The following is a 22,222-nucleotide window of genomic DNA, read 5'->3' on the forward strand; positions in this document are numbered from 1 at the left end:
GCGCCGCCTGAAAAGCCATATGGGCGAGGTGCTCTTCTCACAAGAAAACCTTTTAAGCAGGCGCCACTATGACAGCTTGTGTTTTATGCGTCGCTAAGCTGCACCTAAAGCGGTCCCAAGCATAACGAGAAAATGCTAAGTGGTCTAAAAAGATAAATATGTAAAAATACTTTAGTAGCAATGCATAGTATTTGCGTTTGTATAGATTGCGCCGCCATTGTTTGATGGGCGCTAATTGATTAATTTTTCATTTTATTCTTCTGAAAAAGACGCACTTCATCTTTGTGCGTCGGCGCAACATTCGTAACGTTAAGCAACAGCAATGAGGTTCCCTTTCTTGCGCCAGCACTGTGCACATTTTTACACTGTGTCCTCGCCGGTTTGTGCCCTAATGGTTCTCCCGGAATGTATAGGCAGGGACAATATTTTACGGGATGAGGATTCAAGAAAAAAAAAAGTTGTTTCTGCGTTGCGTACGCATCCAGTTAGGTGGTATTCGTTGCAGCAGATGGAGCACATATGTCCTCTCATGGTTCCATGCTTTCCATTGACTTGCTTTCTCTGACCGCGCAGAAATAATTTTTTTCCCTCGAACTCTCATCCCATAAACTTTTGCTCATGACTGTATACCTTACCTTGTACTCGAAGGCGTCCACTAAAAAGGAGTACACTTCTGCATTCTCGACGGTTTTAATTATGAGTTTTCGAACGTTGTAGATTAGGTACTTCGGTAGTCCTTAAAACAGTATCTCTAGCTGCATGCTTACAAATTATTGGAAATGTTTTACGTGAACGGTTGTTTTGACCAGTGTCATTAATTGTGATCCCCTTCGCGGCCTCTCTCACAATACTTTCGAAAAAAAAGTATTACGTACTTCGGTCCTGAGCCGGCACCTCACAGTTACTACCTTTCCTGAGGACTACAACGCAATGACGAATTAGGAGATTGCCTCCTAATTCTTTTCCTTTTCGAGCTCAAGTATTAACGGCTTTTGCATAACCTACGGCTTGAGCCCGTGAATACGGTTCGATTGCTCGCGGAAAATGTCGTTAGAAAAACATACGTTGTATGCTCTCTTGGGATCCAAAAGTCTGTGTACTACTTTCTCTTCCCGCTCAGTGCCTTCGGTAGAACAAAATCCGGGAATGTTCACGTGCAAAAACAAGGTTTCAATCGTAATGGAGCACCTATGCGACTACACTGACCATTGTGGGGACTTCAGTGACGAAGAAGATTGCGGTAAGTTTTATTCAGAGGCATTGTCCCTGGAGATTCATTCCACAAGTTTGACGTTCGTTAGTTTTGTCTGAATGCTTAGCACGTGCGTTAGAAAGCAAATAAGCATGACACTGACTTGTGTTTATTTTTCTGTTTCCAGTAAAAATAACTGAAGGAAATTTGGAAAGATAGGCTACATCAAAACGAGCAACTCCGCAAGCTTTGTATCCCATGATGCGCGCCTCTTATAAGTACAAATGAGGAACTAAAGGAAGGAATGAAGTGCAACAAGAAAAACAAGATCAAAATTGAGTGAACTAACACAAGCATCTGAACGCGCGTAATCCTGTAGCCGGTTCGCTATAAGCGAACGGCATACCCAGCCTATATACGCGTGCACAAATAAGCTCCTAATCTGTAAAAACTAAAAAAATCAAGCCCTAGTATAAAACATCGAGAACACGAAGACACTGCAAATAGCAAGACGCGTAAGTGACGCAAACACCATTCGTAGGGTAACGATTAAAACACCATCTGGAAAAGAAATCGCGAAGGGCAGTTAGAACACGTGTGTGTTTCTCGGGCGTAACCACGGTGGAGCTTCGAACACCGCCCGACCTAGTTCGTATACTGGGATGACTGCGCAAGAGTCACCGTTTTTAGTCATAACGCGAAAAGGGCGAGAAAGCGCTCCAAAAATTCGTCAGTGCGCCACAGTAATCGTACTACGACGATGTCTTTTTTGCGAATGGTGTGGTGGAAGCAAGGGATGTTCACTAAACCGTAAACAATGCACTAGAGTGCCAACGGTACGGTCGGTTTGTACATGGCTTGGTCCGGTTACAAATTAAAATCTTTTTTTATACAATTATATATTAGACTTGGGCGAATGTAACGTCCAATGTGCAACACGAGGGGATTAGTATATCGATTTCTGAAGCCTATATTTCCCGCTTACAAGAGGGCTTCATAAGTATTTCTACCTAGACAAAACATGCCGTACTTGCTACTGCTACTTGTATAATCTGGCGTGTGTGTGCTACTTTCATTCGCGTGCACGGCGACAATTCCTCGTTACCAGAAAATGTCCTTTCAAAATGAATCCCATTATTGCGCCCTCCCCTTCCCTCACTGTCTTTTTATAGAGGACTTCAGATTTAGGTGCAGCTTCGACTCCTCCTTCTGCGACTGGACTCCTGCGGTCTCGGCACGGGGTGGTGGTTGGACAAGGTCGAAGCCCTTCAAGTACCTGACGCGCGGTCCAACCCGAGACCACACAAGTGGAGGCAAAGACGGTAACGTCGCACTTTACATTGTCAGTGCGCTGTGTGTCGGGAGTTTTTGTCATTCAAGCTCGGTGCTCAGACAAAACTTACTAAGGCGACACAGAGCGGCAAGCATAATGTGAATATGAAACACGAGAGCAAGGATCTCTGTTTCGTTTATGAGCCTTGTTTGCTTTCACCCTGTAGCTGTATATTGATTAAAGCACCAAAGGCGAAATTGCTCGCGATAACTGCATTTCATTTCACTGTGTTGCAGGATCCTTTCTTTACTTGAAGTCGGAAGCGAAGAGTGTGTCCGCATCCCTCCTCGGACCTGTATTCAATGCTACGACTCTTTGCGTGGTAAGAGAACTCGTGTCGTGAGCCCCTCATGTTTTTACTACTCACAGCCCTCTCTTGCATTGTTTCAGACACAGGACAACGTATTGTTAACGACTTCCATTGAAAAAACAAACAAACAAAAGCAAAAACTCGCAGGATGGTTGCGAGTGTGTAACGGGAAAATTTCAGTGTTAGCTGTCGAGTGAAAGCCAAGAATTTTCTAAAGACACGCTGCGCGGCTACTGCCGCAGCATCAACTTGTAGCCGGTTGTAGCAGGTAGTCTGTGCTGCGGACGGCGCCGACGACACTGAACTGATCAAAGAGCTAAGGGCAACAAACGCTGCTTAACTATGCTGACGCCAACTGTAGAAAACAGTTATTGTGAGAAGACTGCACGAAAGCATTGATAACCTGCAAGGGAACACTTCATTTTCTGTGCCGAGGAACACTGTCATTGGCAGTAACTTTGAGTTGCCTGAAATTTGACAGAGCAGAACCAATTATATTTTTGCGAAAGAAATATGCTGCGTTAAAGTTTGTTTCAGTATTGTTTAAAACACATCTGTCTGAACTTGCACGTGCCTTGCTTTCATCGCGTAAGCGATATGCAAGCACGTGAGTGCAGAGGAAGTACGCACGCTTTTATGACTTTTATGTGCTTCCCAGATGCGCTTCTACTTCGTTGTGAAAGCTTCAACCAACGCCGTGCTCTCTGTCAAGACACGAAACAATGCCGACGGTGAATTTAAGGAAGTCTGGCGAAGTGACCAGCCCACAGAGTTTCGACACTTCACTGAAGCATTTGTTGCTTTCAGAGAAGCCTCTGATTTTCAGGTAAATGATCCGTTCGCGCAGAGGGTTAATCTAAGGTTTGCATAAGCTTACAAAAAGTACTTCATTAAGGTGTTATAACATCAGCTCTTGTTGAGAAATAAATCAATATGTCAATCATAAATCGGTCTGTTCAATAACAACGAAAAAAGAAGGCGAGAAGGCTTTTAGAGAAAAATTGCTTTTTTTAAAACTAGCCTCAAAGCGGTTTGTTTTAAAAGGCGCTTTTCTTTTCTTCTTTCTTCAGGTCTCCATTGAAGGCAGTCTGGAAGGTGACAGAGATGCCCAAGGTTACATAGCTATTGACGACGTCACTTTTCTTAACAGCTGCCACGCCGCTTCAGGTACGTCAGTAGGCTTTCCAAATCCTATGGCCTGCGCTCAAATGTTTTATCATTTCCCATTGTGGGCGAAATATTAAGTCTCATTTAATAGCTCATTTGAGCTCATACCATTTCATTGATGGTGTTATTCAGAGGCTACGCCTGCAAGATAAAATGGAGTTCAGAGAACTATTATTTTTTCATCGAAAATATTTCAAACATCTAGGCCTGAAGGACGTTTTGGAACAGTGCAATAAAAGAAGAGTAAAGTTTTTTGACCACTGTTTCATTTTTGTGCTTCCAGCAGGAAATATATCACTTAAATACAATGAAGCTGCTTTTATTTTTGGCTAAAATGGCAGGTTCCGCGAGCTTGAGCTAGATAAACATAGCATTACTTCTGACAAAGAGTGCAAGCTGGAGAATAATGAAAGACCAGGGGAGTTGGAATCGGTTCGCGTTTTGCGAGCGCGATAAAAAAACAAAACAAAGAAGACAAGCTAGAGCAGAACCTGTATCATCACTATTTTGTCTTTCCCCTGCCTTTCCCCGCTGGAAAAAACATTAAAACCGTTGCTTCCACTTGGTTAATTGCTTCCGGCTTGAAAGAAAAAGGAAACCAGCGCTAAAGACAAGATGAACATAAAATCTGCAGATGACGGCCACAAAAACTCACAAGCAAGGACGGTTTCGCAGGTCTCTTGCCGAAGAGTTCACCCGATACCAGCACACCCGCACCGTCGAACTGCACAAATGGACACTTCGCGTGCCTCTCCGGCGACCGCTGCATCCCAGCAAGCCAGCTGTGTGACTTCCTCAAACAGTGCCCTGACGGTTCGGACGAGAGCCACTGCGGTCAGTGAATGTCCGCTGCGTTTACCTCGTGCTAAAATTGTTTAGGGAAAAACGTAACGTGAACATGAGGCCACTGCCTTCAGATTCGTGTCATGGAACAACATAGCGTACTTTTTACGTGGCGGTGACGTTTTAGTCCCCAGAGTTATTGATGGTATGAAAGATTTCGGGCTGTACTATGTATCAAACACGGAAGCGGGACTGAGCGCTCAATCATCATGGAATGCCGGACCTTTTAACCTTGAGCAAAAGCGCCTGCTTCTTTGGTTCGTATACGGAAAGCCTACTCCGTTCACGATGAAGGTTTAAAACCACGCCAGGAAGTTTCATCGCCGTGTGGTGAGAACATTAAATAGCTATGATACCGGCTCTTCAGTTCTGAAAATCCGTGCTGCTCACCGTCCGAACGATCTCCTATCATGCAGGCGCCTGCGATTTCTCGACGGATTTGTGTGGCCTGGAAGGCGCGCACTCGCAGAGCCAGCCTCGCTGGTCGCGGGTGTCGGCCCTTATGGTTGCCAACAACCGGGCGCGCTTCCCATCGCTGCCTCGAGAGGACAGCGGCCACAGCGAGCGCGGTTTCTACGTCACCTACCTCAAGACCGACGGTGGTGAGCAGTCCTCCGGGTGAAAGCTAATGCGCGTGCGCAATGATCACTTCAGCAGGAATTACAAATGCTGGATGAGTGTGTTATACTCGCGGCTGTATTTTGAAGCGATTCTGGTCTCGATTCATTCTTTTGCTTATTTGCTAACGGTCAGCTTAGCCTTAGATATCTTAACAGGCGGCTGACAATGATTACTACCTGTAAACTCCGACGTCATAGGCTGCAACTATTAATGATAATGGACAAACGAATGAATCGAGAAAAAAGTCATTGCAAATTACGACACTTTCAGGGTATCATGAGGCTACATTCGGGTCTTTGTTTTTTTTTTGTTATGAAGGTTTCAAGTGAGCGGGTACGAACCAGAGGGTCGAGCGATACGCGCTATAATTGGCGCCTACAATAAAGACACTAGTAACGGTACACATTTACAACTTGACAGCGTTAACAAAGCATTGCATTCGAAGCATTGCACTCTGTGACATTTCAACAGCTGACAATGCCCAAATATTAGTCATTACGAGTCCTGTGCTGAAATAATGGCACTGTCTAAGGTATCAAAGTTGTTTAAGCTATCTACCTCGTAGTAAAGCAGTCGCCTAAAATCCCCATTTCCGAAAAGCACAGACACTTCTTTGCCTTGCTTTCATTCCACTTGCTTTACTTCTTTGATATGTGTGTCCTAACGAATTCATGCCTTCCCGTGCAGCTGTTCCTAAGACAGATCGCAACACAGCTCTGATGACTCCTCCTCTGGGAGCCATGGGCCACGCATGCAGGCTTACGTTCTACAGCTTCCTTCCCAAACACAGTAAGTGTGCGCGGAGCTCTGTTATGGCTCAAAAGTTACGAAGACCACTTCTTAGTTTCAACGCCTCTCCTGATAGCGTCATTTAAAGAGTTTAAGCATCTGTTGGCTAGGTTTATCCTAGGGCCAAAGGTAAAATATTGCAATTTTCTCTACTATTTACAGATTACGAATTTGTTCCAGTGGCTTATGGGATATGTAAGGTCGAAAAGTGTCAAGCTGTTCTTTTTAGTATTTAGAAAAACAAAGGGCGTTGTTGCAACGAATTAAATGAATGGGGGCAAGAATTAAAAAAAGAACGAAGTATGACAGCAGGTGAAACTGCTTAATATAGAACTGCACTTCAGAGTCAGCAGTTATGTCCGTGTCTAAATGTATTGATGCATTTTATTCACTTTCTAACATTATTCTGCGCAATTCGTTACCTTTGATGATTTCTGTGAATATGAAAGAACTCTACAACAACACAAAATTTTCACAGTACTGGCAGTTTTGAGCACTATTGTGTGAGATCAACTTTCAAAGGCTGAGTTTTTTTTTTTGAGCCTGTTTACGATCGTCCGAACACAAGGAAACACCTACAGTGTACATGTAAATATCTTTTTTAGCTAAGACATTGCATCTCTCGGTTGCCGTTGTGGAGAGGTCCAGAGACCAGAAGAACAAGATCATCAAAAAATCAGTTCTCCTTGCACGTGGCGACGAAGATCAAGCAGCATGGGAAATGCAGGCTGCAAACATCGGCAACCGCCTTTCTGGAGCCAGGGTGAGCACACTCGCTTGGATATATTTTTTGTTTACTTATTTACGCCAGCTTTATGCAAGGTATTGGGCAAAAGTGGGTGGAAAATGCGTACGAATGGTGAGCAAGATAGTAAAATAAATGCATTTCAAGATAACTCAGTGACCAACAATGTACTAGCGCACAGAAAGCACTGCCAACTAAAACATAGAGCTTTGGTAATACGGATATTTGCCGCCACGACCCCTCTTGTGTCTTGTGTGCCATCCGAAGACCGCTTCGCCCACGCTCAAGCTGACTCGGGCCATGTAATAAACCAACTCACTCAGCAGAATATCGTGTTATGTCACCTCTTCCCCAAATAAATCAAGGAAGCCGACAGAGTTGCTTAAGATAATGATCTTTGCTGCACCAACCTGGAATAAATAAAGAATTGCTAGGTTAAAGGGACATAGCTGCCTAATAGGTGTGCACCTTAGTAAATGCTATCACTTTAGGCGATTTCCAAGATGTAAAAAATGCACAGAGTGCCGTGACGGAAGTCTTTTGGGGCCTAACTTGATGGCTTCGCTCTAAGATCTGACTCTTGCGGAAATCAGAAACATCTATTTAGTGCATGCACTCTTTAAGCTTACTATTTATTTCCTTCCACAGCACGAAAATAGAAAAAAAAAGGTAAATGCGCAATCAGTATGTGCGCGTGATGCTTTTTAATTAACATGCGTCTAGCGAGTCCTCCGTTTCAGCAAAATGCACCTATTGGTATCGGCTTGAAGTAAGCTAATGTGAGCGGGTACAAAAGCAGGCAAAAAAGCTATAGTGTCGTTTACTTCCGCGCCATTGTTGTAGTCGCTTGCCTTCTTGTAGTACTCCTGCAAGATACGCTGAAAGGGTCACGCACAAGTTGTTGTTATATTCACTGGCATTCGCAACATTGAAATGCACTCGTGAACGTACATGATTGTAGATACTTGCAAGTGTTCGTTTGCCTAAATTGTGCGTTATATGCGGTCGCAGATCTACTATTCTGGAAGCGAGAACGTCAGTATCGACGACATCGAGTACCACCACTGCCACCCTGATGATGCAAGAGAAGACTGTAAGTGATTGATAATAAGCTTCTTTTTTCATTGCTTCTTGAATGCGGTATTTATTATGCCTTAAGTGATTTTCGCTTCTGCAATTTCTTTCCATAAAAGGAGAAATGACTAGTAAGTATAAACAAGCCACTCATTAAGGGATTTAGCAGTCCATATTTCTTGCTTATTCTTGAGCTCTCCGCCATTACTAGTTGTATGCCCTTGTGGTTATTATGAAAAACAAGTTTCCTCGAAAAGTTCTAGCATTGCATGCAAAGTATTGCTGCTTGTGAGCTTTGGGTCTGATAATGCTATGAAATGCCGGTATCATCATCATAATCATCTGCCTGACTACGCCCACTGCACGGCAAAGGCCTCTCCCATATCTCTCCAATTAGCCTTTTCACATACCAGCCACGGCTACCTTGTCCCCACAGACTTCTTAATCTCATCTACCAAATCTAACTTTCTGCTGCGCCCTGCTACGCTTGACTCCTCTTGGAATCCAGATATACTCCAGTCTATATGTTTCACTAGTTGTCGACCACGGTGCACTTTCGTCTTGAATTGTTTATGTTGCGGGAGTCTCTAAAGGTGCTGCACTTTATTTTTACAAGGCACGTATGGCTTGTTGCGCAAAACGGCGGCGAAGAGTAATTGAAGAGAAGAAACATCACCGCTCGTGGCACAGCAAATGGGACACAATTCATAGCCGCGCTACTATGGGTGGTTACACCCCCACCGTATACAGCGGCAGAAAATAGTTGAAATATTTTTTTTTCGATGGCGAGAGAGCGCGATTCAAGTAGCTTGTAGTATTGGGCACAGATGGAGGTAAGCACATGCGATGAGTGCTGGAAATTAGTGAAGAGTTTCTTTCTGTTTTTGTGCGTTTCGAAATCCCTAAAAGAGGAAAGAAAAAAGGCTGGCTTTATTTCTGGTTTACTGAGAGAACAAAATGGCGTCTGTTTATCTTGCCACCGGTTTATCTCTGACACGTGGAATCCTTTTCCCTGGGGCGGATTTTATCGGAGTACATAGTCTAAAACTACATCGCCGCGCCACATTTACGCCTGGCCGGTATCTTAACCAGCTGCTTGTGTTGCTCTCATGCGACAAACGTTTTTAAAATCATTTTCCTAAATCCATTTCTAAAAAGCTTGCTCTTAAGAATAATGAATATCACGAAGCATAAGCCGCCCCAAAGCTCGTGGGAAACCTGTACGTAATTCTCATTGCGTCACCTTTATCCAGACTGTGCTTCACTTTTCCTGGTAGCTACACTGTAAGCATAAATTACCCTATGTGCCCCGCTTTTGCGCAGTGACATGGTGCTCGGCCGCGGCGACTGTATTTCTACGGAGGCCCGTGTACTGTGCGATATCAATGCACGTTAGAGAACCCCATGTGGTCGAATTTATCCGGAGCCCTCCACTACGGCGTCCGTTATAGCATCAGTCGCTTTTGGATGTTAAATGCCATAAAGTAACCATAAGTTACCCTATAAGAGAGTAAAACCTCTCCTCTAGCGCACTCCTTTTTAGGAACTGAGTATGCTGCCCCTGTCCCGGAGTATATTTTGAATCACTAAATATACGCAGATCTTATTGTTGGCAACGCAGGCAAATTCCTACCTGAAAGCAAATTAACTTAATGCAGTTAGAAAAAGCATGGGACTTTTGAACGCAGCACCGGAGGTCTCGAGGTTACCGATTAGAGGAGATTGAAACCACGGATAAAATGTTGGTAACAGCAGGAACTTAGCATGTTCCGAACAGGGAATCTGCTTTCGTTGCAAACCGTTAGTATTCGTATTTTTAGTGATGGAAATCTACCTTTTGTGCTTGAGCAACTTACCGTGCCCCTATAACAGAGTGCACTAGAGGACCATTTGCTCCCTTTTAACTCTCCTATAAGGTGTCTTGTCTTTAGAGTGCACTGCGCTGCCCTAAAAAGCCACTAGTTCTCTGTTCTGGCCATTACATGTCCTGTCAGAACCATTTCCTTATCCTATTAATCATTAACCTTGGTGTGTGGCAATATATGCCAGCAACTTGGGTCTGAATACAACTTCACTGTCCTATTCCTTAATGTCATGAAAGCGTATCAGACGTCTTTGTCGTGTAGTTTTGTTTTCTTCCGTGCGGTCCTTGATTATGATAGCTTGCGCTGCTTCGCCCTTTCTGCGTGATAGATGCCTGTGTGGCCGATGGGCTACAAGCAAAAAAAAAGAAAGAATAGAGTCGGAAGTGCTCAAGGCAAACCTAGTGCTTTACAGAATTGCTTGCGATATTCGAAGCTTTTCTACAAAACAAATGAATTGCATCTCACCTCTTTGTTACTGCAAAATATCCACGACTAGCTTGCACGAATTGTTGAACCTTAGCGCCTTTAGCCGAAGAGAAACTGCTCGCGGCTGCGCTGCTAACCTGTCAATGTCTTGGCTGTAATCAAACAGCTAAAAACATTGCAAACAACAACTGCAATTTACCAAACATATTACATGTCCTGTACGGCCCCCAGTGTTGCGTTAGCTTGTTTTGCACATAGGAAATCGAGACAGAGAGATAGAGTGAAATAGAAAGAGAAACAGGAAAAAATAATAACGGCAGGAAAGTTGAGAGGCCGGCCGCAGAAAACGTGATCTTAGCCTGCTACTCCCTACTACGGAAAGGGTGAAGGAAAGAATGTAGATGCGAAATGATGTAATAACACGGCTGTGGGTCCTCGGTGTAATTAAAGGTTTCGAACGTTGACAGGAATTCTGTCGCGACCTTTAATTGTACCGGTAATAGAGCCATTGGCAATCGGGCAGCGCCACTTTCACGGACAAGCTCGAGCGGCCAACCGCGATTCCTAGTGAGCTGCGTTCTAATGAATGTTGTGTATCACGCTACCAAGCGGAAAAAAAACAACATGCAACGGTAATATACAGTGAGTATCATGGAATGTTCAGGGTGATGCACATGTCCACGCATACACAGATTGCAATACGAAACATTCACTGCATTGAAAACGTAATACACGCCAGCATACGCACATTGCGCACATCCCAGACAATGCACGTGTCCTGGCACACATATGTAAGCAGATGTCAGGAAATTGAGCTTGTCATGCAGTGTAGTGGTGAGGTACTGACAGCGGAGCATGAATTACCTTGCACTTCAAAGGAAGCTCTTGACATCGAGGAAAAGCTGTGCGATAAAACAAAGAAGTTCTGCAAACAGAGCTAATAATAATTATATTTGGAGCATCAAAAAAGCGGAATATTGCCTGCAACTATTCATTTTGGTTGTCTAGTTTTGTGAAACAGCGAACACACGATGTGACCAAGAAATTTAGCGCTCTCTATCTCTCGTCCCGGTTTCATGATGTTGCCTTCGAGGAATAGTGCAACCTCATCAGCCAGACTTTTAAACTGAATGTGAGGGTAAGGTCAAGTGCGATTGAACACCTGGCCCTATTTTAACTGGTATTTTTCCACAAATTTGTTTCATCTCTTAGGCAGTCACTATGATCCTCATTTTCTGTGTTCTCGGCAGTACAAGCAGAACGCTTATGTTCGACTGGCTTAACAAAATCATGTTCAGTGGCAAGCTTTTAGGGACTGCGCTGGGATAAGTGCACGGAAATGGTATGCACAGAGGAGGCAAGTCGATACATGTTGACCAATTAGGCGACAAGCTCAGGCTTTGCGGAAAAAAAAAACTGTTCTCCGATCTGACCGACGGTTCGTTCTTTGTGTGCACTTCCAGCTGTGAACTGCACTTTTGAAGAAAAGGAAGGATGCGGCTGGTATCCGGAAAATGTGGCGGACTCAGGAGACTGGAAGGTGATCTCTGGAGCGCCTTTCTTTGCAGTAGCCGACCACACCACAGGACAAGGTGACAATTTCTGGATTTAAAATTGTCTAGCTTCTCTTGCATTTTCTTCACATATCCTTGGCCATTTATGCTGTGTATGCTTCTGCAAAGAGGAGGATACTCTTTGCTCTCTGTTTTGAAGCACTGGAACAAATGTCCCTAATCAGCAATAATAAAATGATGGGCATTAAAAAAAAATAAATGCACGTTTAAGACCATTTTGCTCAAATAATAAGCTGCTTATTGCACAAATGTTAAAATATAACAATTTCGTTGCATTTATGTGGAAAATTGTTGGTTAAATCTAAGATTGAAATGATAAATTTCATTTTGATACTTCCCTATGCCACGCTTTACGGCCTGATTTGCTGAGATTTTAGCATGACGTAATTCAGTCTCAGGTGTAGGGGAAAAAAATTACGAGACTAAACGCACTGGCAATGAGGATGGCAGCCATAGATGTAGGAATCGAGTAAGCAAGCCTATATGCTGCGAAGTAATAGAGGAACTGCCCTAAATATATTTACTAGGATTAGTGCCACTTCGGCTCGATTGCTGGACGATGCGAGTGCGCATAAGCAAGCTCTGTTGCAATCAGATAGGACCTATAGCACGAAAAACTTGAAAAAAAAATCTTTTACTCTTATATTAATAAAAGAGTCAAGTAATGTGCACCATGTTGCAAAGCGAAACTTTGTTGCTTGTTTCGATGCGAAACGTCTGCGATGCTTTTTTCTTTCTAAGAACACCTCTTTGCTTGACCAAATTACTCTTTTAGTAGGACCCTGCTTTCAGTTGTTATTGTGACTGTAAGCTTTTTCCGTGTGAATTAGGCTGCTTTTTGGTCAGCAGAAGTAGCTTTTAGGTGCAGCGCGACTGTTTCGTTGCTTAACAACATCCGTTCATATTTAAGTTATCTGAACTGCTTAATATCCTCTCCTGATGCCCATGATGAGCTAAAATTATGCTTTTAGCGCACTGGGTCAATTCAACTGTTACTAATCAGGCTTACTTTTATTGATGGTTTTCTCTTTCAGCCAGCTGGAAGCTTGTGTAAAAATGTTATGCAAGTTGAAAAGCAAAACATTAGAAACAGTCTCGGTTTTCACACACAAAAAAGATTGCGGTTACTCCGTTCACCACTACTAAATTCAAGAAAATTCAAGCACCGGTTCTCGCAGTAGTGAAATTTTGCGAGAAGATCATCTTCTAGATTGAAGCACGCTGTGCGCAAGTGCAATTAAGACTCAACAAAACAATGTTCCCAACTTTAGGCGCACTGACGCCAGGTCTCCCTGAATCTAGGAGGCATGGTGTAGTGGTGCGTGGAAGCCATCAGAGGATCGGGTACCAGTGTAGTTCTGTCATGTCACGCTATAGCTTATGCGGTACAACTGCCGCGGTTACTTCCTAACAACAGTTTCTTCTTCCGCCTCATGTGTCTCAGAATTGATTGACATTGCGTCCTGCGCAAAAGCCTTATATGAATGTTTACTCACAAACAGGAATGTACTTGGCGCTGGAGAACTTTGAGGGAACAACTGTCGTGGCACACATGGTGTCGGCAAGACTGAACGTAACTGGCGACGCCGGTCGCTGCTTCCGAATGTGGTACCACATGCACGGAGACCGCAACAGTCGGCTCAACCTGCGGCTTTTCAATGTGTCCAACACTGATTCAAACCTTTGGACGAGAAGCGGGCATCAAGGGGATACGTGGATGGAAGCAGTAATAAACATCAAGGTTACTGATGCGCCCTTCCAGGTATGAAAATTTTCTGAATGTGATTTATAAAGCTTACAAACTGAGGGGGCGCGATATAAATCATTTTTGTAACGCTGTTAGAACAAGAACGTTTGAAGGTTTATTTTTTTTAGCAATTCAAAGCCTCAACAACGACTAGTTATAACATGAGGTTACAAGTCACACGTCTAGTTCCGACACTAAATCTATTCGAGAGCTCCTCTCTTCACGAAACTCCGGACCAAAATCCTAGAATATGCCTCGGTGAGCGTGTGCATGTTTGAAGATGGAAGAGTAGCCTGTAGGCTGCAATGACAAATAATGGCGGCGCGCTGCAACACTTAATTTTTTAGCTCATTTTGAGCAGCCTTGAGCTTTTTATTTGTTTGGCGCCAATGACGTCACGATGACTGTCCTCTAAGCTTTGTGTCAGCAAGATTTGCAGGGTTTTGAAGCATAGTTTCTGCGGGGAATTTCGAAACAGGTATGATAGAAAAGCTCTGATCCTGTGTTTCTTGTCCGTGCTTAAAAGCACAAAATAAACGTACCAAAAATCAATACCGCTATCTATTCGCTGATTCGTTATGCTGCTCTCAAGGAATATTGGCAGAGTGCTGTATTGGAAGAACCGATTATATTGTGAACATTGACAGCAGCTGCCTAACCGTTGCAGCTCCTACTTGAAGGCGAACTTCCGAGTTACAGTCCAAGTTTTATTGGCGTCGACGACATTTCATTCGACGAGCGACCATGCCCACCGACACGTAAGCACCCTTAAATGACTCCTTAAAGGTTCTGGAAACACATGTCAGCCTTTCCGCGCATTTATTCCAGGCACTTGCTTGAAAGCCACCTTAGCAGAACGTGAGTCATAAATGACTCACGTTCTGCTAAGGTGGCTTTCTGTGTCACTGAACATAATAAGATTTCATTTGTCGCTTTCCTCGTATGACTGTGTAGGAGAGGGCTGTCGTGAGTGTATAACTGAAAAAAAAATTGGTGGAATTGTTGTAACATTACATCCGATAAGCCGAACATGAGACGTATCCGAAGCACTGTGTACTTTGCAGTAGCTCACGAGAGAAACTTTGCAAGGGTTCATTAACATTTAGTCCGTATTTAGTCAAGCAAAATCAGCCAGGAACGAACTTGTCCTACGGCCTAGCTATGCGTACACTGTGAGCCTATGGCAAGGTAGTTTTTTTTTTTTTGTCGACGTAAAGAATTCCCAGGCCCGTGATGTAGTTTTAGTGGAGTTTTTGTGTAGACTGCGTGCTTCGTTTTGGCCTCTTGACTTATGTGAGCTTCAACATTCGCAGCAGCAGTATAGTTAGGAAGTTGTTTGTTACGTGCGTCGTAAACATGAAGGTCTAAAGAGGCTCACTATTGCACCCGAAAACTTTTTTCTGCCCAGTGCTTGAAACAGTTTTGTGGCGAGAATTGCACTGCAAATGTTTTGTGCTACAGTGGCTTTATTAGCGACATTAATGCTCGAGAAACGCAGCGTGCATTGCAGTGCAAGGGGAGTATTTTTCGAACAGGGTAATGTTTTTTTTAAATGAAAGATATGCTTTTCCAAATCAAGCCTGATTACACGGCTATATAGATAAATATCAGACACGTAAGTTTGCTACCTGTAGAATAATTAATATTCCGAAAAATAAAAAAAATGAGATTCACGGCAAAATCTGGGAGTAAGAAAAAGGAGGCGATTTCAGTAGCTTGCAGTTATTTTGCTTGTTAAAATTGTTCACAACTGAGGATAAAGCACGAACCAGGTGTCGTCATCTGTACGGCAGAAAAATCATTCTCACAAACCTGAGACATCCTGTTTCCATTGCAGTGACCTGCAATTTTGAAGAAGGTCCATGTGACTGGACACTAGAGGGTTGGAAGCTGGACACTGGTGGTAGCTTCAAGGCCGTCCCAACTGATCACACTGCTGGCACAAGCACAGGTAAACGACAACACAGAACGACGTCTCTTTCTGTCACGTCTACTGTCTGCCTGCTTGTTGAGGCAGATAATAAGAAGCAACCATTTCTGTGCACGAACCGCTTATACGCGCCATCTGAACGGTTCTTTTAGGCGCTTCGCTGGCTAGCACCTGAGAGAACTGCTGCTCTCTACTGTCTGATGCCAATAAATATGCGTTCATTAGTTTCGTTGCCAATGGTTTTTGTACTGTTTCGACGCGTGTAGTTTAGAGGTGTAGTGTAGCGCTAGGCAAGCAACATAAAACGGAGACATTCATGCTGCACTGCAAATAAATAACACAAGAAAATTTGTGTGCACAATTTATTTTGTTTGAGTTAAAAACAACCTAGCGGTGTTTGTGTGGATTCAATGATATATGCTTGCCAGTTCACTATAATTTAGGTGTGAGTAAAAACAAAAATAGAAACAGATGGCGGCGCACTGCTGATGCTTGCAGCTGTACGACAGCGGCGGCGCGTGCGTCGCATTCAACCTATGCGTCTATTTTATGACGCTAATCTACGCGATTACTTCAAGAAAATCTGTGAAGGAACCTATATAAAATGAACGCCAGCGGTGCCTGTCATTGTAAAGTGCAGCCCTTGGGCGAAAACGCCTTGGCGATCCAAGATGTAAAATGTGGAGGAGTAAACAAAAGATGATTTAACAATGAAAGGCAATGACGAAGAAATGCTTTGATAGAATAAACAATTTGGATGTTAACGGCGTATACTGTACGCCATCGAAGTAAAGTCTGTTAGTTAACGCCTATGATAACCCACGCTGACACCTGTTGACCTTAACATGACCTTCATAGTTATGACATAGTTGCACTCTCATATGTTTAGTGGCGCGCTGAAAAGGCAGTGGAACGGAATTACTTAACGGTATTAACAATGCCAAATAAAGTGGCTACTGCATATATAAACATCACAGAACACTAAAACATTTAGAGCATCTACGACTCCGCAATAATCAAGGGGTACGAAGAATGTTTGCGTTGCTCTAGGGGTGAGTAGGTCGATTCTGAGAAATCCGAGCAACTTCTGTCTTAACTAAAAAATTAGTCCGCGGTGACTGTGTTCCAGAGAATCGGATCACGAAATGGAATTTCGCTTCCTGAAACTTCTTTGCAGGCCACTTCGCTAGGCTTGAAAGACGGAAAGGGCGCATTCTGAGCGCCAAGCACGACCTGAGCGTGGCGGAGCGGAGGTGCTTTCGCTTCTGGCACTTCTTCACCGGCCAACGAGAACAGACTCTCAGCGTGTACAAGCACACAGCTGAGTCAGCAGAAACGCCAGAGCTCGTTTGGGCCATCCACGGGGAGGACCGGCCTCCGCACCAGTGGCTTTCGGGATCAGTAAACGTGGCAGTCAACGAATCATCATCGTTGGTGAGAATTGCATTGAAATACAAGAGGGCGGCGTAGCTGACCGGCCGGTATTTTCACACATTTCTGCCACTACTCTAGACAGAAACCGTTACTCTCACAGGGACCTCAGGGATTATTTCTGGACTTTTTATGCCCAGCAGCTGTCAGGAGTACAAAACTTCGCCTTCCTTAAAACCAGGCTCACGTCGCCATGTAGAAGGAGCGCGTTGCCCGTGCCTAAGCATAGCGCCAAAGTATTTACTCGCTCTGCGGAAAAAAGTTTGGTATTAAATTTGAAATGCTTCGCTGAACAACGTCCCGGAGCGCTCCATGCGCGCTTAATTAAGGGATTCAATGGCGTCTATTAGCCGCCAGAGTGCTATTGCAGCTACTGCTATGTGCCGCCGAGCACTGGTCCGCTGGTTCTGCACCATACAGAGGTGGCTGCATTTCGATGAAGGTGAAATGCTAAAGCGCCCGCATACCATGGTTTCGGTGCAAGATCACATAGTCCATACGGTAGAAAATAATCCGGAACTTTCTGCTGCGGTCATTTTCAGAGCGCGGCTGTTCGTTTGGCACATTAAAAAATGGCGACTGCCGTGGAGTCGAAATTTTCTTTATGATCCTCGCTGACGGTAAATTTAAATCTATGATTTACTTTGAGCAAAGTGCGGTGTGACCACTTTATAATTGCAGTAATAGCTCACTATTATTAACGTATTTTTCATCTAAAAGAACGCAGGCGCATAAGCTCTTACGTACAGCATCCAAACATGTGATTCACGTGGATATTACAAAGGATTGATGCCCGTTGTAAGGGGAACAGATGAAACCACAGCATCGATAACAAAGATTTTTGAGTGATCTGCCGGTCTCGCTAACAACTTAGCGTTCTTTCACTGATCTCGCTTGCACTGATCTCACGTCCACAAAAATGAGCTTACGAGCGGTAGCTGAAACAAAAGTGACGGTTTTTGTTGATTAGAGCAGCAGATTTCACGTTTCCCGAAGTAATTATGAATTCGCCTACGAGACATTGTTCCGAATTTGTATCGCAACTTAGTATTTACGCGGAACACTGGAGTGACTACATTGTTACCGTAAACCCCAGCCTTCTTCCAATCCAGTGCACTTACATCCGGGCTTCAAAAGCAACTAGGTGCCACACGCACATACGCAAGCACAAACACAGACAAATGAAAGCTTTCACTTCATGTTCATCAAGTTACGTCAGAAGAAGCAGCCGGTTTCAATAACCCATGCTGGCATCTCCTTTCTTGAGATCTAAATAAATAAAAAAACCTTTCGAACTAACGCGCAAAACCTAATGCACAACCAACAAGACCTCATTGTGGCATAGATTAAAGGTGCGCATCACTTGGATAGTCATGTTACTCATACTTTCCATAAATTAAACTCGTGAAGTGTGATGCCACAGCGACCTAAAACAAATTTTATTATTGCCGCCACTCCTTTGATAAAAAAAAAAAGTGGCGATTACCGAGCAATTTGAGACGCCCAGTGACTAGGCTGCTCAATTTGCGCCGGCATTGTCTGGAATCAGGGTCAAAGCTGCGTGCTCGCTACCAAAAGGACGTAAAGCTTAGCTGGGGAGTCGTAGGTTTCGACGTCAGTTACGCCCTGAATTCGGGACGATGATCGACGTGCTTTGCCGAGAATAGAAGCTAAAAAAAAGTATTTCATGTCCAGAACGTTCGGAGAAGAATCAGTCGCAGTATAAGTGTACCCAGCTGTTTCACGTCCGTCACATTTCACAAAGAGAATGAAGACGACGAGAGGATTACGAGAGGACGAGCGCAAAGTGGGGAGAAAAAAGGGAAGGTCTTGCCGAGACGAAGTCCTATCACTGGACACCAGAGGGCTGACCATCCCACCACGAGACTCCACATTCCGACGTGAACAATCGAATCTGTGCTTCCTGGGAGAAAGGAGCCTATTGTCGCCACAAGGCCACGCCGGCATACACCGAGCAACAAGATGCGCAAGCATAAATGACCTCAGACCATAATATAAAGGAAGTATCTTTCTCCGTTTGCGGCACCTTCTCTAGAAAAAAAGAAGAAAGAGATGAAATTTAGAAAACAAAACGAAAGTAAGCGTCATTTAGAGTGAAGCTTTACTCAAATGGTTCAGTCTAACTGTAGTGCACGAAGCAAAGGCAGCAACAAATAGAAATTTGGAAGCAAAAGGAAGGTCGCACCGAGCCTCGAATTCGGATCGCTGGATTCAAAGTCCAGAGTGGCAGCCATTACGCCATGAGACCTCATGTTCCGACCCCGAGTATCGAACCCGGGCCTCCTCGGTGGAAGCCGAGTATCCTAGCCACTGGACCACGCCGGATTTTTGACGCGAAATCTTTGCTACTCCCCTCCGTAGCTTCTTCGCCGTGCGCGCGAGTTTGACCTTGAACCAAGGAGGAACCACGTGACAGCTATGACGTCACTAAGCCACCGCCGCCGCCGAAACAGAGGGTTCATTGGCGTTGACAACGTTCTAGACTCCGATGATTTTGAGGAAAGGAAGACACATAACTGGCTCCCAGGGTCAATAAACGTCTCAATTGCGCTTTGAGGTACGTGGCGGTGGTGAGAGAGAGATGTGGGCTGCATGCATTAGCGCTTACAACGTTGTGGCAGACACGCGGCACTGCAGCAGTAGGGCGCAGCATTCACTGGGTGAACAGCCTCTCGCAATCAACCATTAATTTAACTGCCACCTGCCAGGGTGACAGGGTGGGCGCGCTGCCTATCCAGTGTGCGGAACGCACTCAACGTTACAGACGCCAAGCCGCGTCTACTTTCCCGATACACCACAGCCTTGCTCTATAACCAGCTTCAGCAGTAGTTAAACCGCAGCTAATTTTTTATTCCTCACAATAATCTCACAGGCTTCTCATAAAACAGCCCCGCGGGAGAGAAGTAGCAGAAGAATAACCAAGCGCAGTAACAGTACTTTGTGCACGGTATATGCATTATTAAGTGGATTATCTTGATGATCATAATTTTTACGGAGGTGCTCTGCATTCTCAGCCAACGGTGTAACCATGCGTGAGCTCGTTGTTTCTCCAAGAATTCGAACAAAAGTTACTGCATTAAGCAGCATCATCACTAGAGTCGATAAGAAGGTGCCCCGTACTCATTGGCAGATTTAACAACAATGATATTTGGTTATGAGGAACGCAAAAGTGCACAAACTGTCTCGCTCAAAGTGAACACCTGAACTATGCCGTGAGGGAAGGGATGAAAAAGGGGGTGAAAGGAGAAAGACGCATCGCAGTGAAGGCGTTCGGATTAACTGCGACCCCCTACGGTTCTTTGCCTTCCACTGGCATCGCGCAGAACACGGCCTCAACTAACTAGTCACATCAATGATGATAGACAGTACAGCTATAGGCCGGGTTTTATTTCTTGATAATTTTGATCGCATTGACATGCATTGTATATTGTAGATAGATCTGATATCCGGTCTGTGAGGAATCAGTCATGCACTTATGGTGGTCAGTAAACGTGAATCAAACAGCGGTATGTGAAAGCGCACAGAAATTTGTTGGCGATGACCTCAGTGAAGCGAATTTGCAATAAAGAAATGCGTGGAAAGGCGGTTTTGTGTATACCTCCACAGGACACGGGCACGCAAAATAAACTGCAAAATGAAGAGAACTGAGAAGAAACGCCGTTATCATGCGCCTGTTTCTGCTAAGCAAACCAGGAATATGCTGTTGCAGTATCGCGTCATTAATATTTCTCCCTAATTGTATATTGAAGACGTGCTGTCTCTCACTAGGATTTTTATTTTTAGAACATTCAGAACGTGCACCTTCTCATAGGTGTACGTGCTTCGATCACTACAAACGCTTCCTTTGGAATGTTGGATTCAATGATCAAGCCACGTGGGCGCGCACTAAAAAAACTGACGATTGACCAAAACGTGCTGTGAGATTGAAAGCCGGTAAAAATAGAACTCTAAAATTAAACTCCAACAAAAAACAGTATAAAATCTGGTGAAACGCCGTTATGGAGCTGAAACTTCGGTCCTCATTGTGTATGCCTCCCACACGAAGTAATATCTGTGTATGCATATTGCGTATTTCCTGAAATTCATCGTGTTCTTCCTTTTAAAATGTGTTTTGTTTGATATGCTTTATTATAGTTTGCACAATATTCAGTGCGCCTTGTGATGCACACAAAGTTTATGTTGAAAACTAGGCGCTGTTTTTGCGTCGACGAGCGTAACGGCAGAACAGCGGCAGCCATCACTGTGCGCTCGAGCTCTCAGCGACATTAGCGAAGTTCTTCCGAGCATAGCATGGGGCGACCTACTTCTTCCGTCACGGTAACGAGCTACCGAGCTGATGGGCCGCGTGCCACGAGCAACGAGCCAGGCGCCATGTAATGCTGTCGAAATAAAAGCGCACGGTTTCACTTCTTGCCCGATTACCAGGTTGCGCCCTACATCGCACTAACAGCTAGCGCTGTAAAATACGTCACTGATTCTCAGTTTACTGCCATAATAAAATGGCATCTAGAAAAACTCTACAGCGCCGGCCATCATTCGATGCGTGTTTACGTCTGCGGCACAGCGGCTGGAGCTGCAGGGCGAGAACCCGGAGGGAAATGTGAGTGCCCTGGCCGTGGACGACTTGCTGCTGTCCGGTTGGGCGTGCCCGAGGCCCGGAAGCTGCAGCTTCGAGGACGACCTGTGCGACTGGAGCCACGTGGCCGGCTCGTCTGACCTCGCCTGGCAACGCTGGTCGGGTCCCACGCCGGACCGCAGTGGCCCGGCCATCGACCACACCTTGGGCTCGAGGCATGGTACGACATCAAGCCACTATGCAAGGCTTTCTAAGTAGCTTAATTTGTGAAGGCTTTTTAAAATTAATTTACTTTGCAACCGAAAATGTGGATTACTTTTTTCCTGTTGCTTAATCCAGAAATCAACTTAGAAACAGGGTTGATATCTGCGACAAATTATCCCTTTAGTAATGTTGGCTGTTCTTATTGCCAACTTTATTGTCTAAGCTGGCTGGAAATGATTTTAAAATACTGAAGAACAAAGCATCACTGTTATTATTATTATTATTATTATTATTATTATTATTATTATTATTATTATTATTATTATTATTATTATTACTGCTGCTGCTACTACTACTACTACTACTACTACTAC

General features: G+C 44.3%; 1 protein-coding gene across 1 annotated transcript in view; it reads left to right on the plus strand.

Moving 5' to 3' along the window:
• The window catches only part of LOC144114179 (MAM and LDL-receptor class A domain-containing protein 2-like), a 176,769-nt gene that overhangs the window by 75,010 nt on the left and 79,537 nt on the right, over positions 1–22,222 (plus strand). Inside the window, exons 42-57 of the mRNA XM_077647750.1 lie at positions 1,121–1,240; positions 2,365–2,514; positions 2,762–2,847; positions 3,494–3,661; positions 3,906–4,002; positions 4,678–4,836; positions 5,262–5,447; positions 6,154–6,255; positions 6,861–7,018; positions 8,012–8,093; positions 11,829–11,957; positions 13,442–13,701; positions 14,354–14,444; positions 15,524–15,637; positions 16,794–17,050; positions 21,633–21,864. Coding sequence (XP_077503876.1) covers positions 1,121–1,240; positions 2,365–2,514; positions 2,762–2,847; positions 3,494–3,661; positions 3,906–4,002; positions 4,678–4,836; positions 5,262–5,447; positions 6,154–6,255; positions 6,861–7,018; positions 8,012–8,093; positions 11,829–11,957; positions 13,442–13,701; positions 14,354–14,444; positions 15,524–15,637; positions 16,794–17,050; positions 21,633–21,864 — 2,391 coding nt within the window. The remainder of the gene's footprint in view (positions 1–1,120; positions 1,241–2,364; positions 2,515–2,761; positions 2,848–3,493; positions 3,662–3,905; positions 4,003–4,677; positions 4,837–5,261; positions 5,448–6,153; positions 6,256–6,860; positions 7,019–8,011; positions 8,094–11,828; positions 11,958–13,441; positions 13,702–14,353; positions 14,445–15,523; positions 15,638–16,793; positions 17,051–21,632; positions 21,865–22,222) is intronic.

Source organism: Amblyomma americanum, chromosome 1 (assembly GCF_052857255.1).
Source record: "Amblyomma americanum isolate KBUSLIRL-KWMA chromosome 1, ASM5285725v1, whole genome shotgun sequence".
Classification (NCBI taxonomy): Eukaryota; Metazoa; Arthropoda; class Arachnida; order Ixodida; family Ixodidae; genus Amblyomma; species Amblyomma americanum.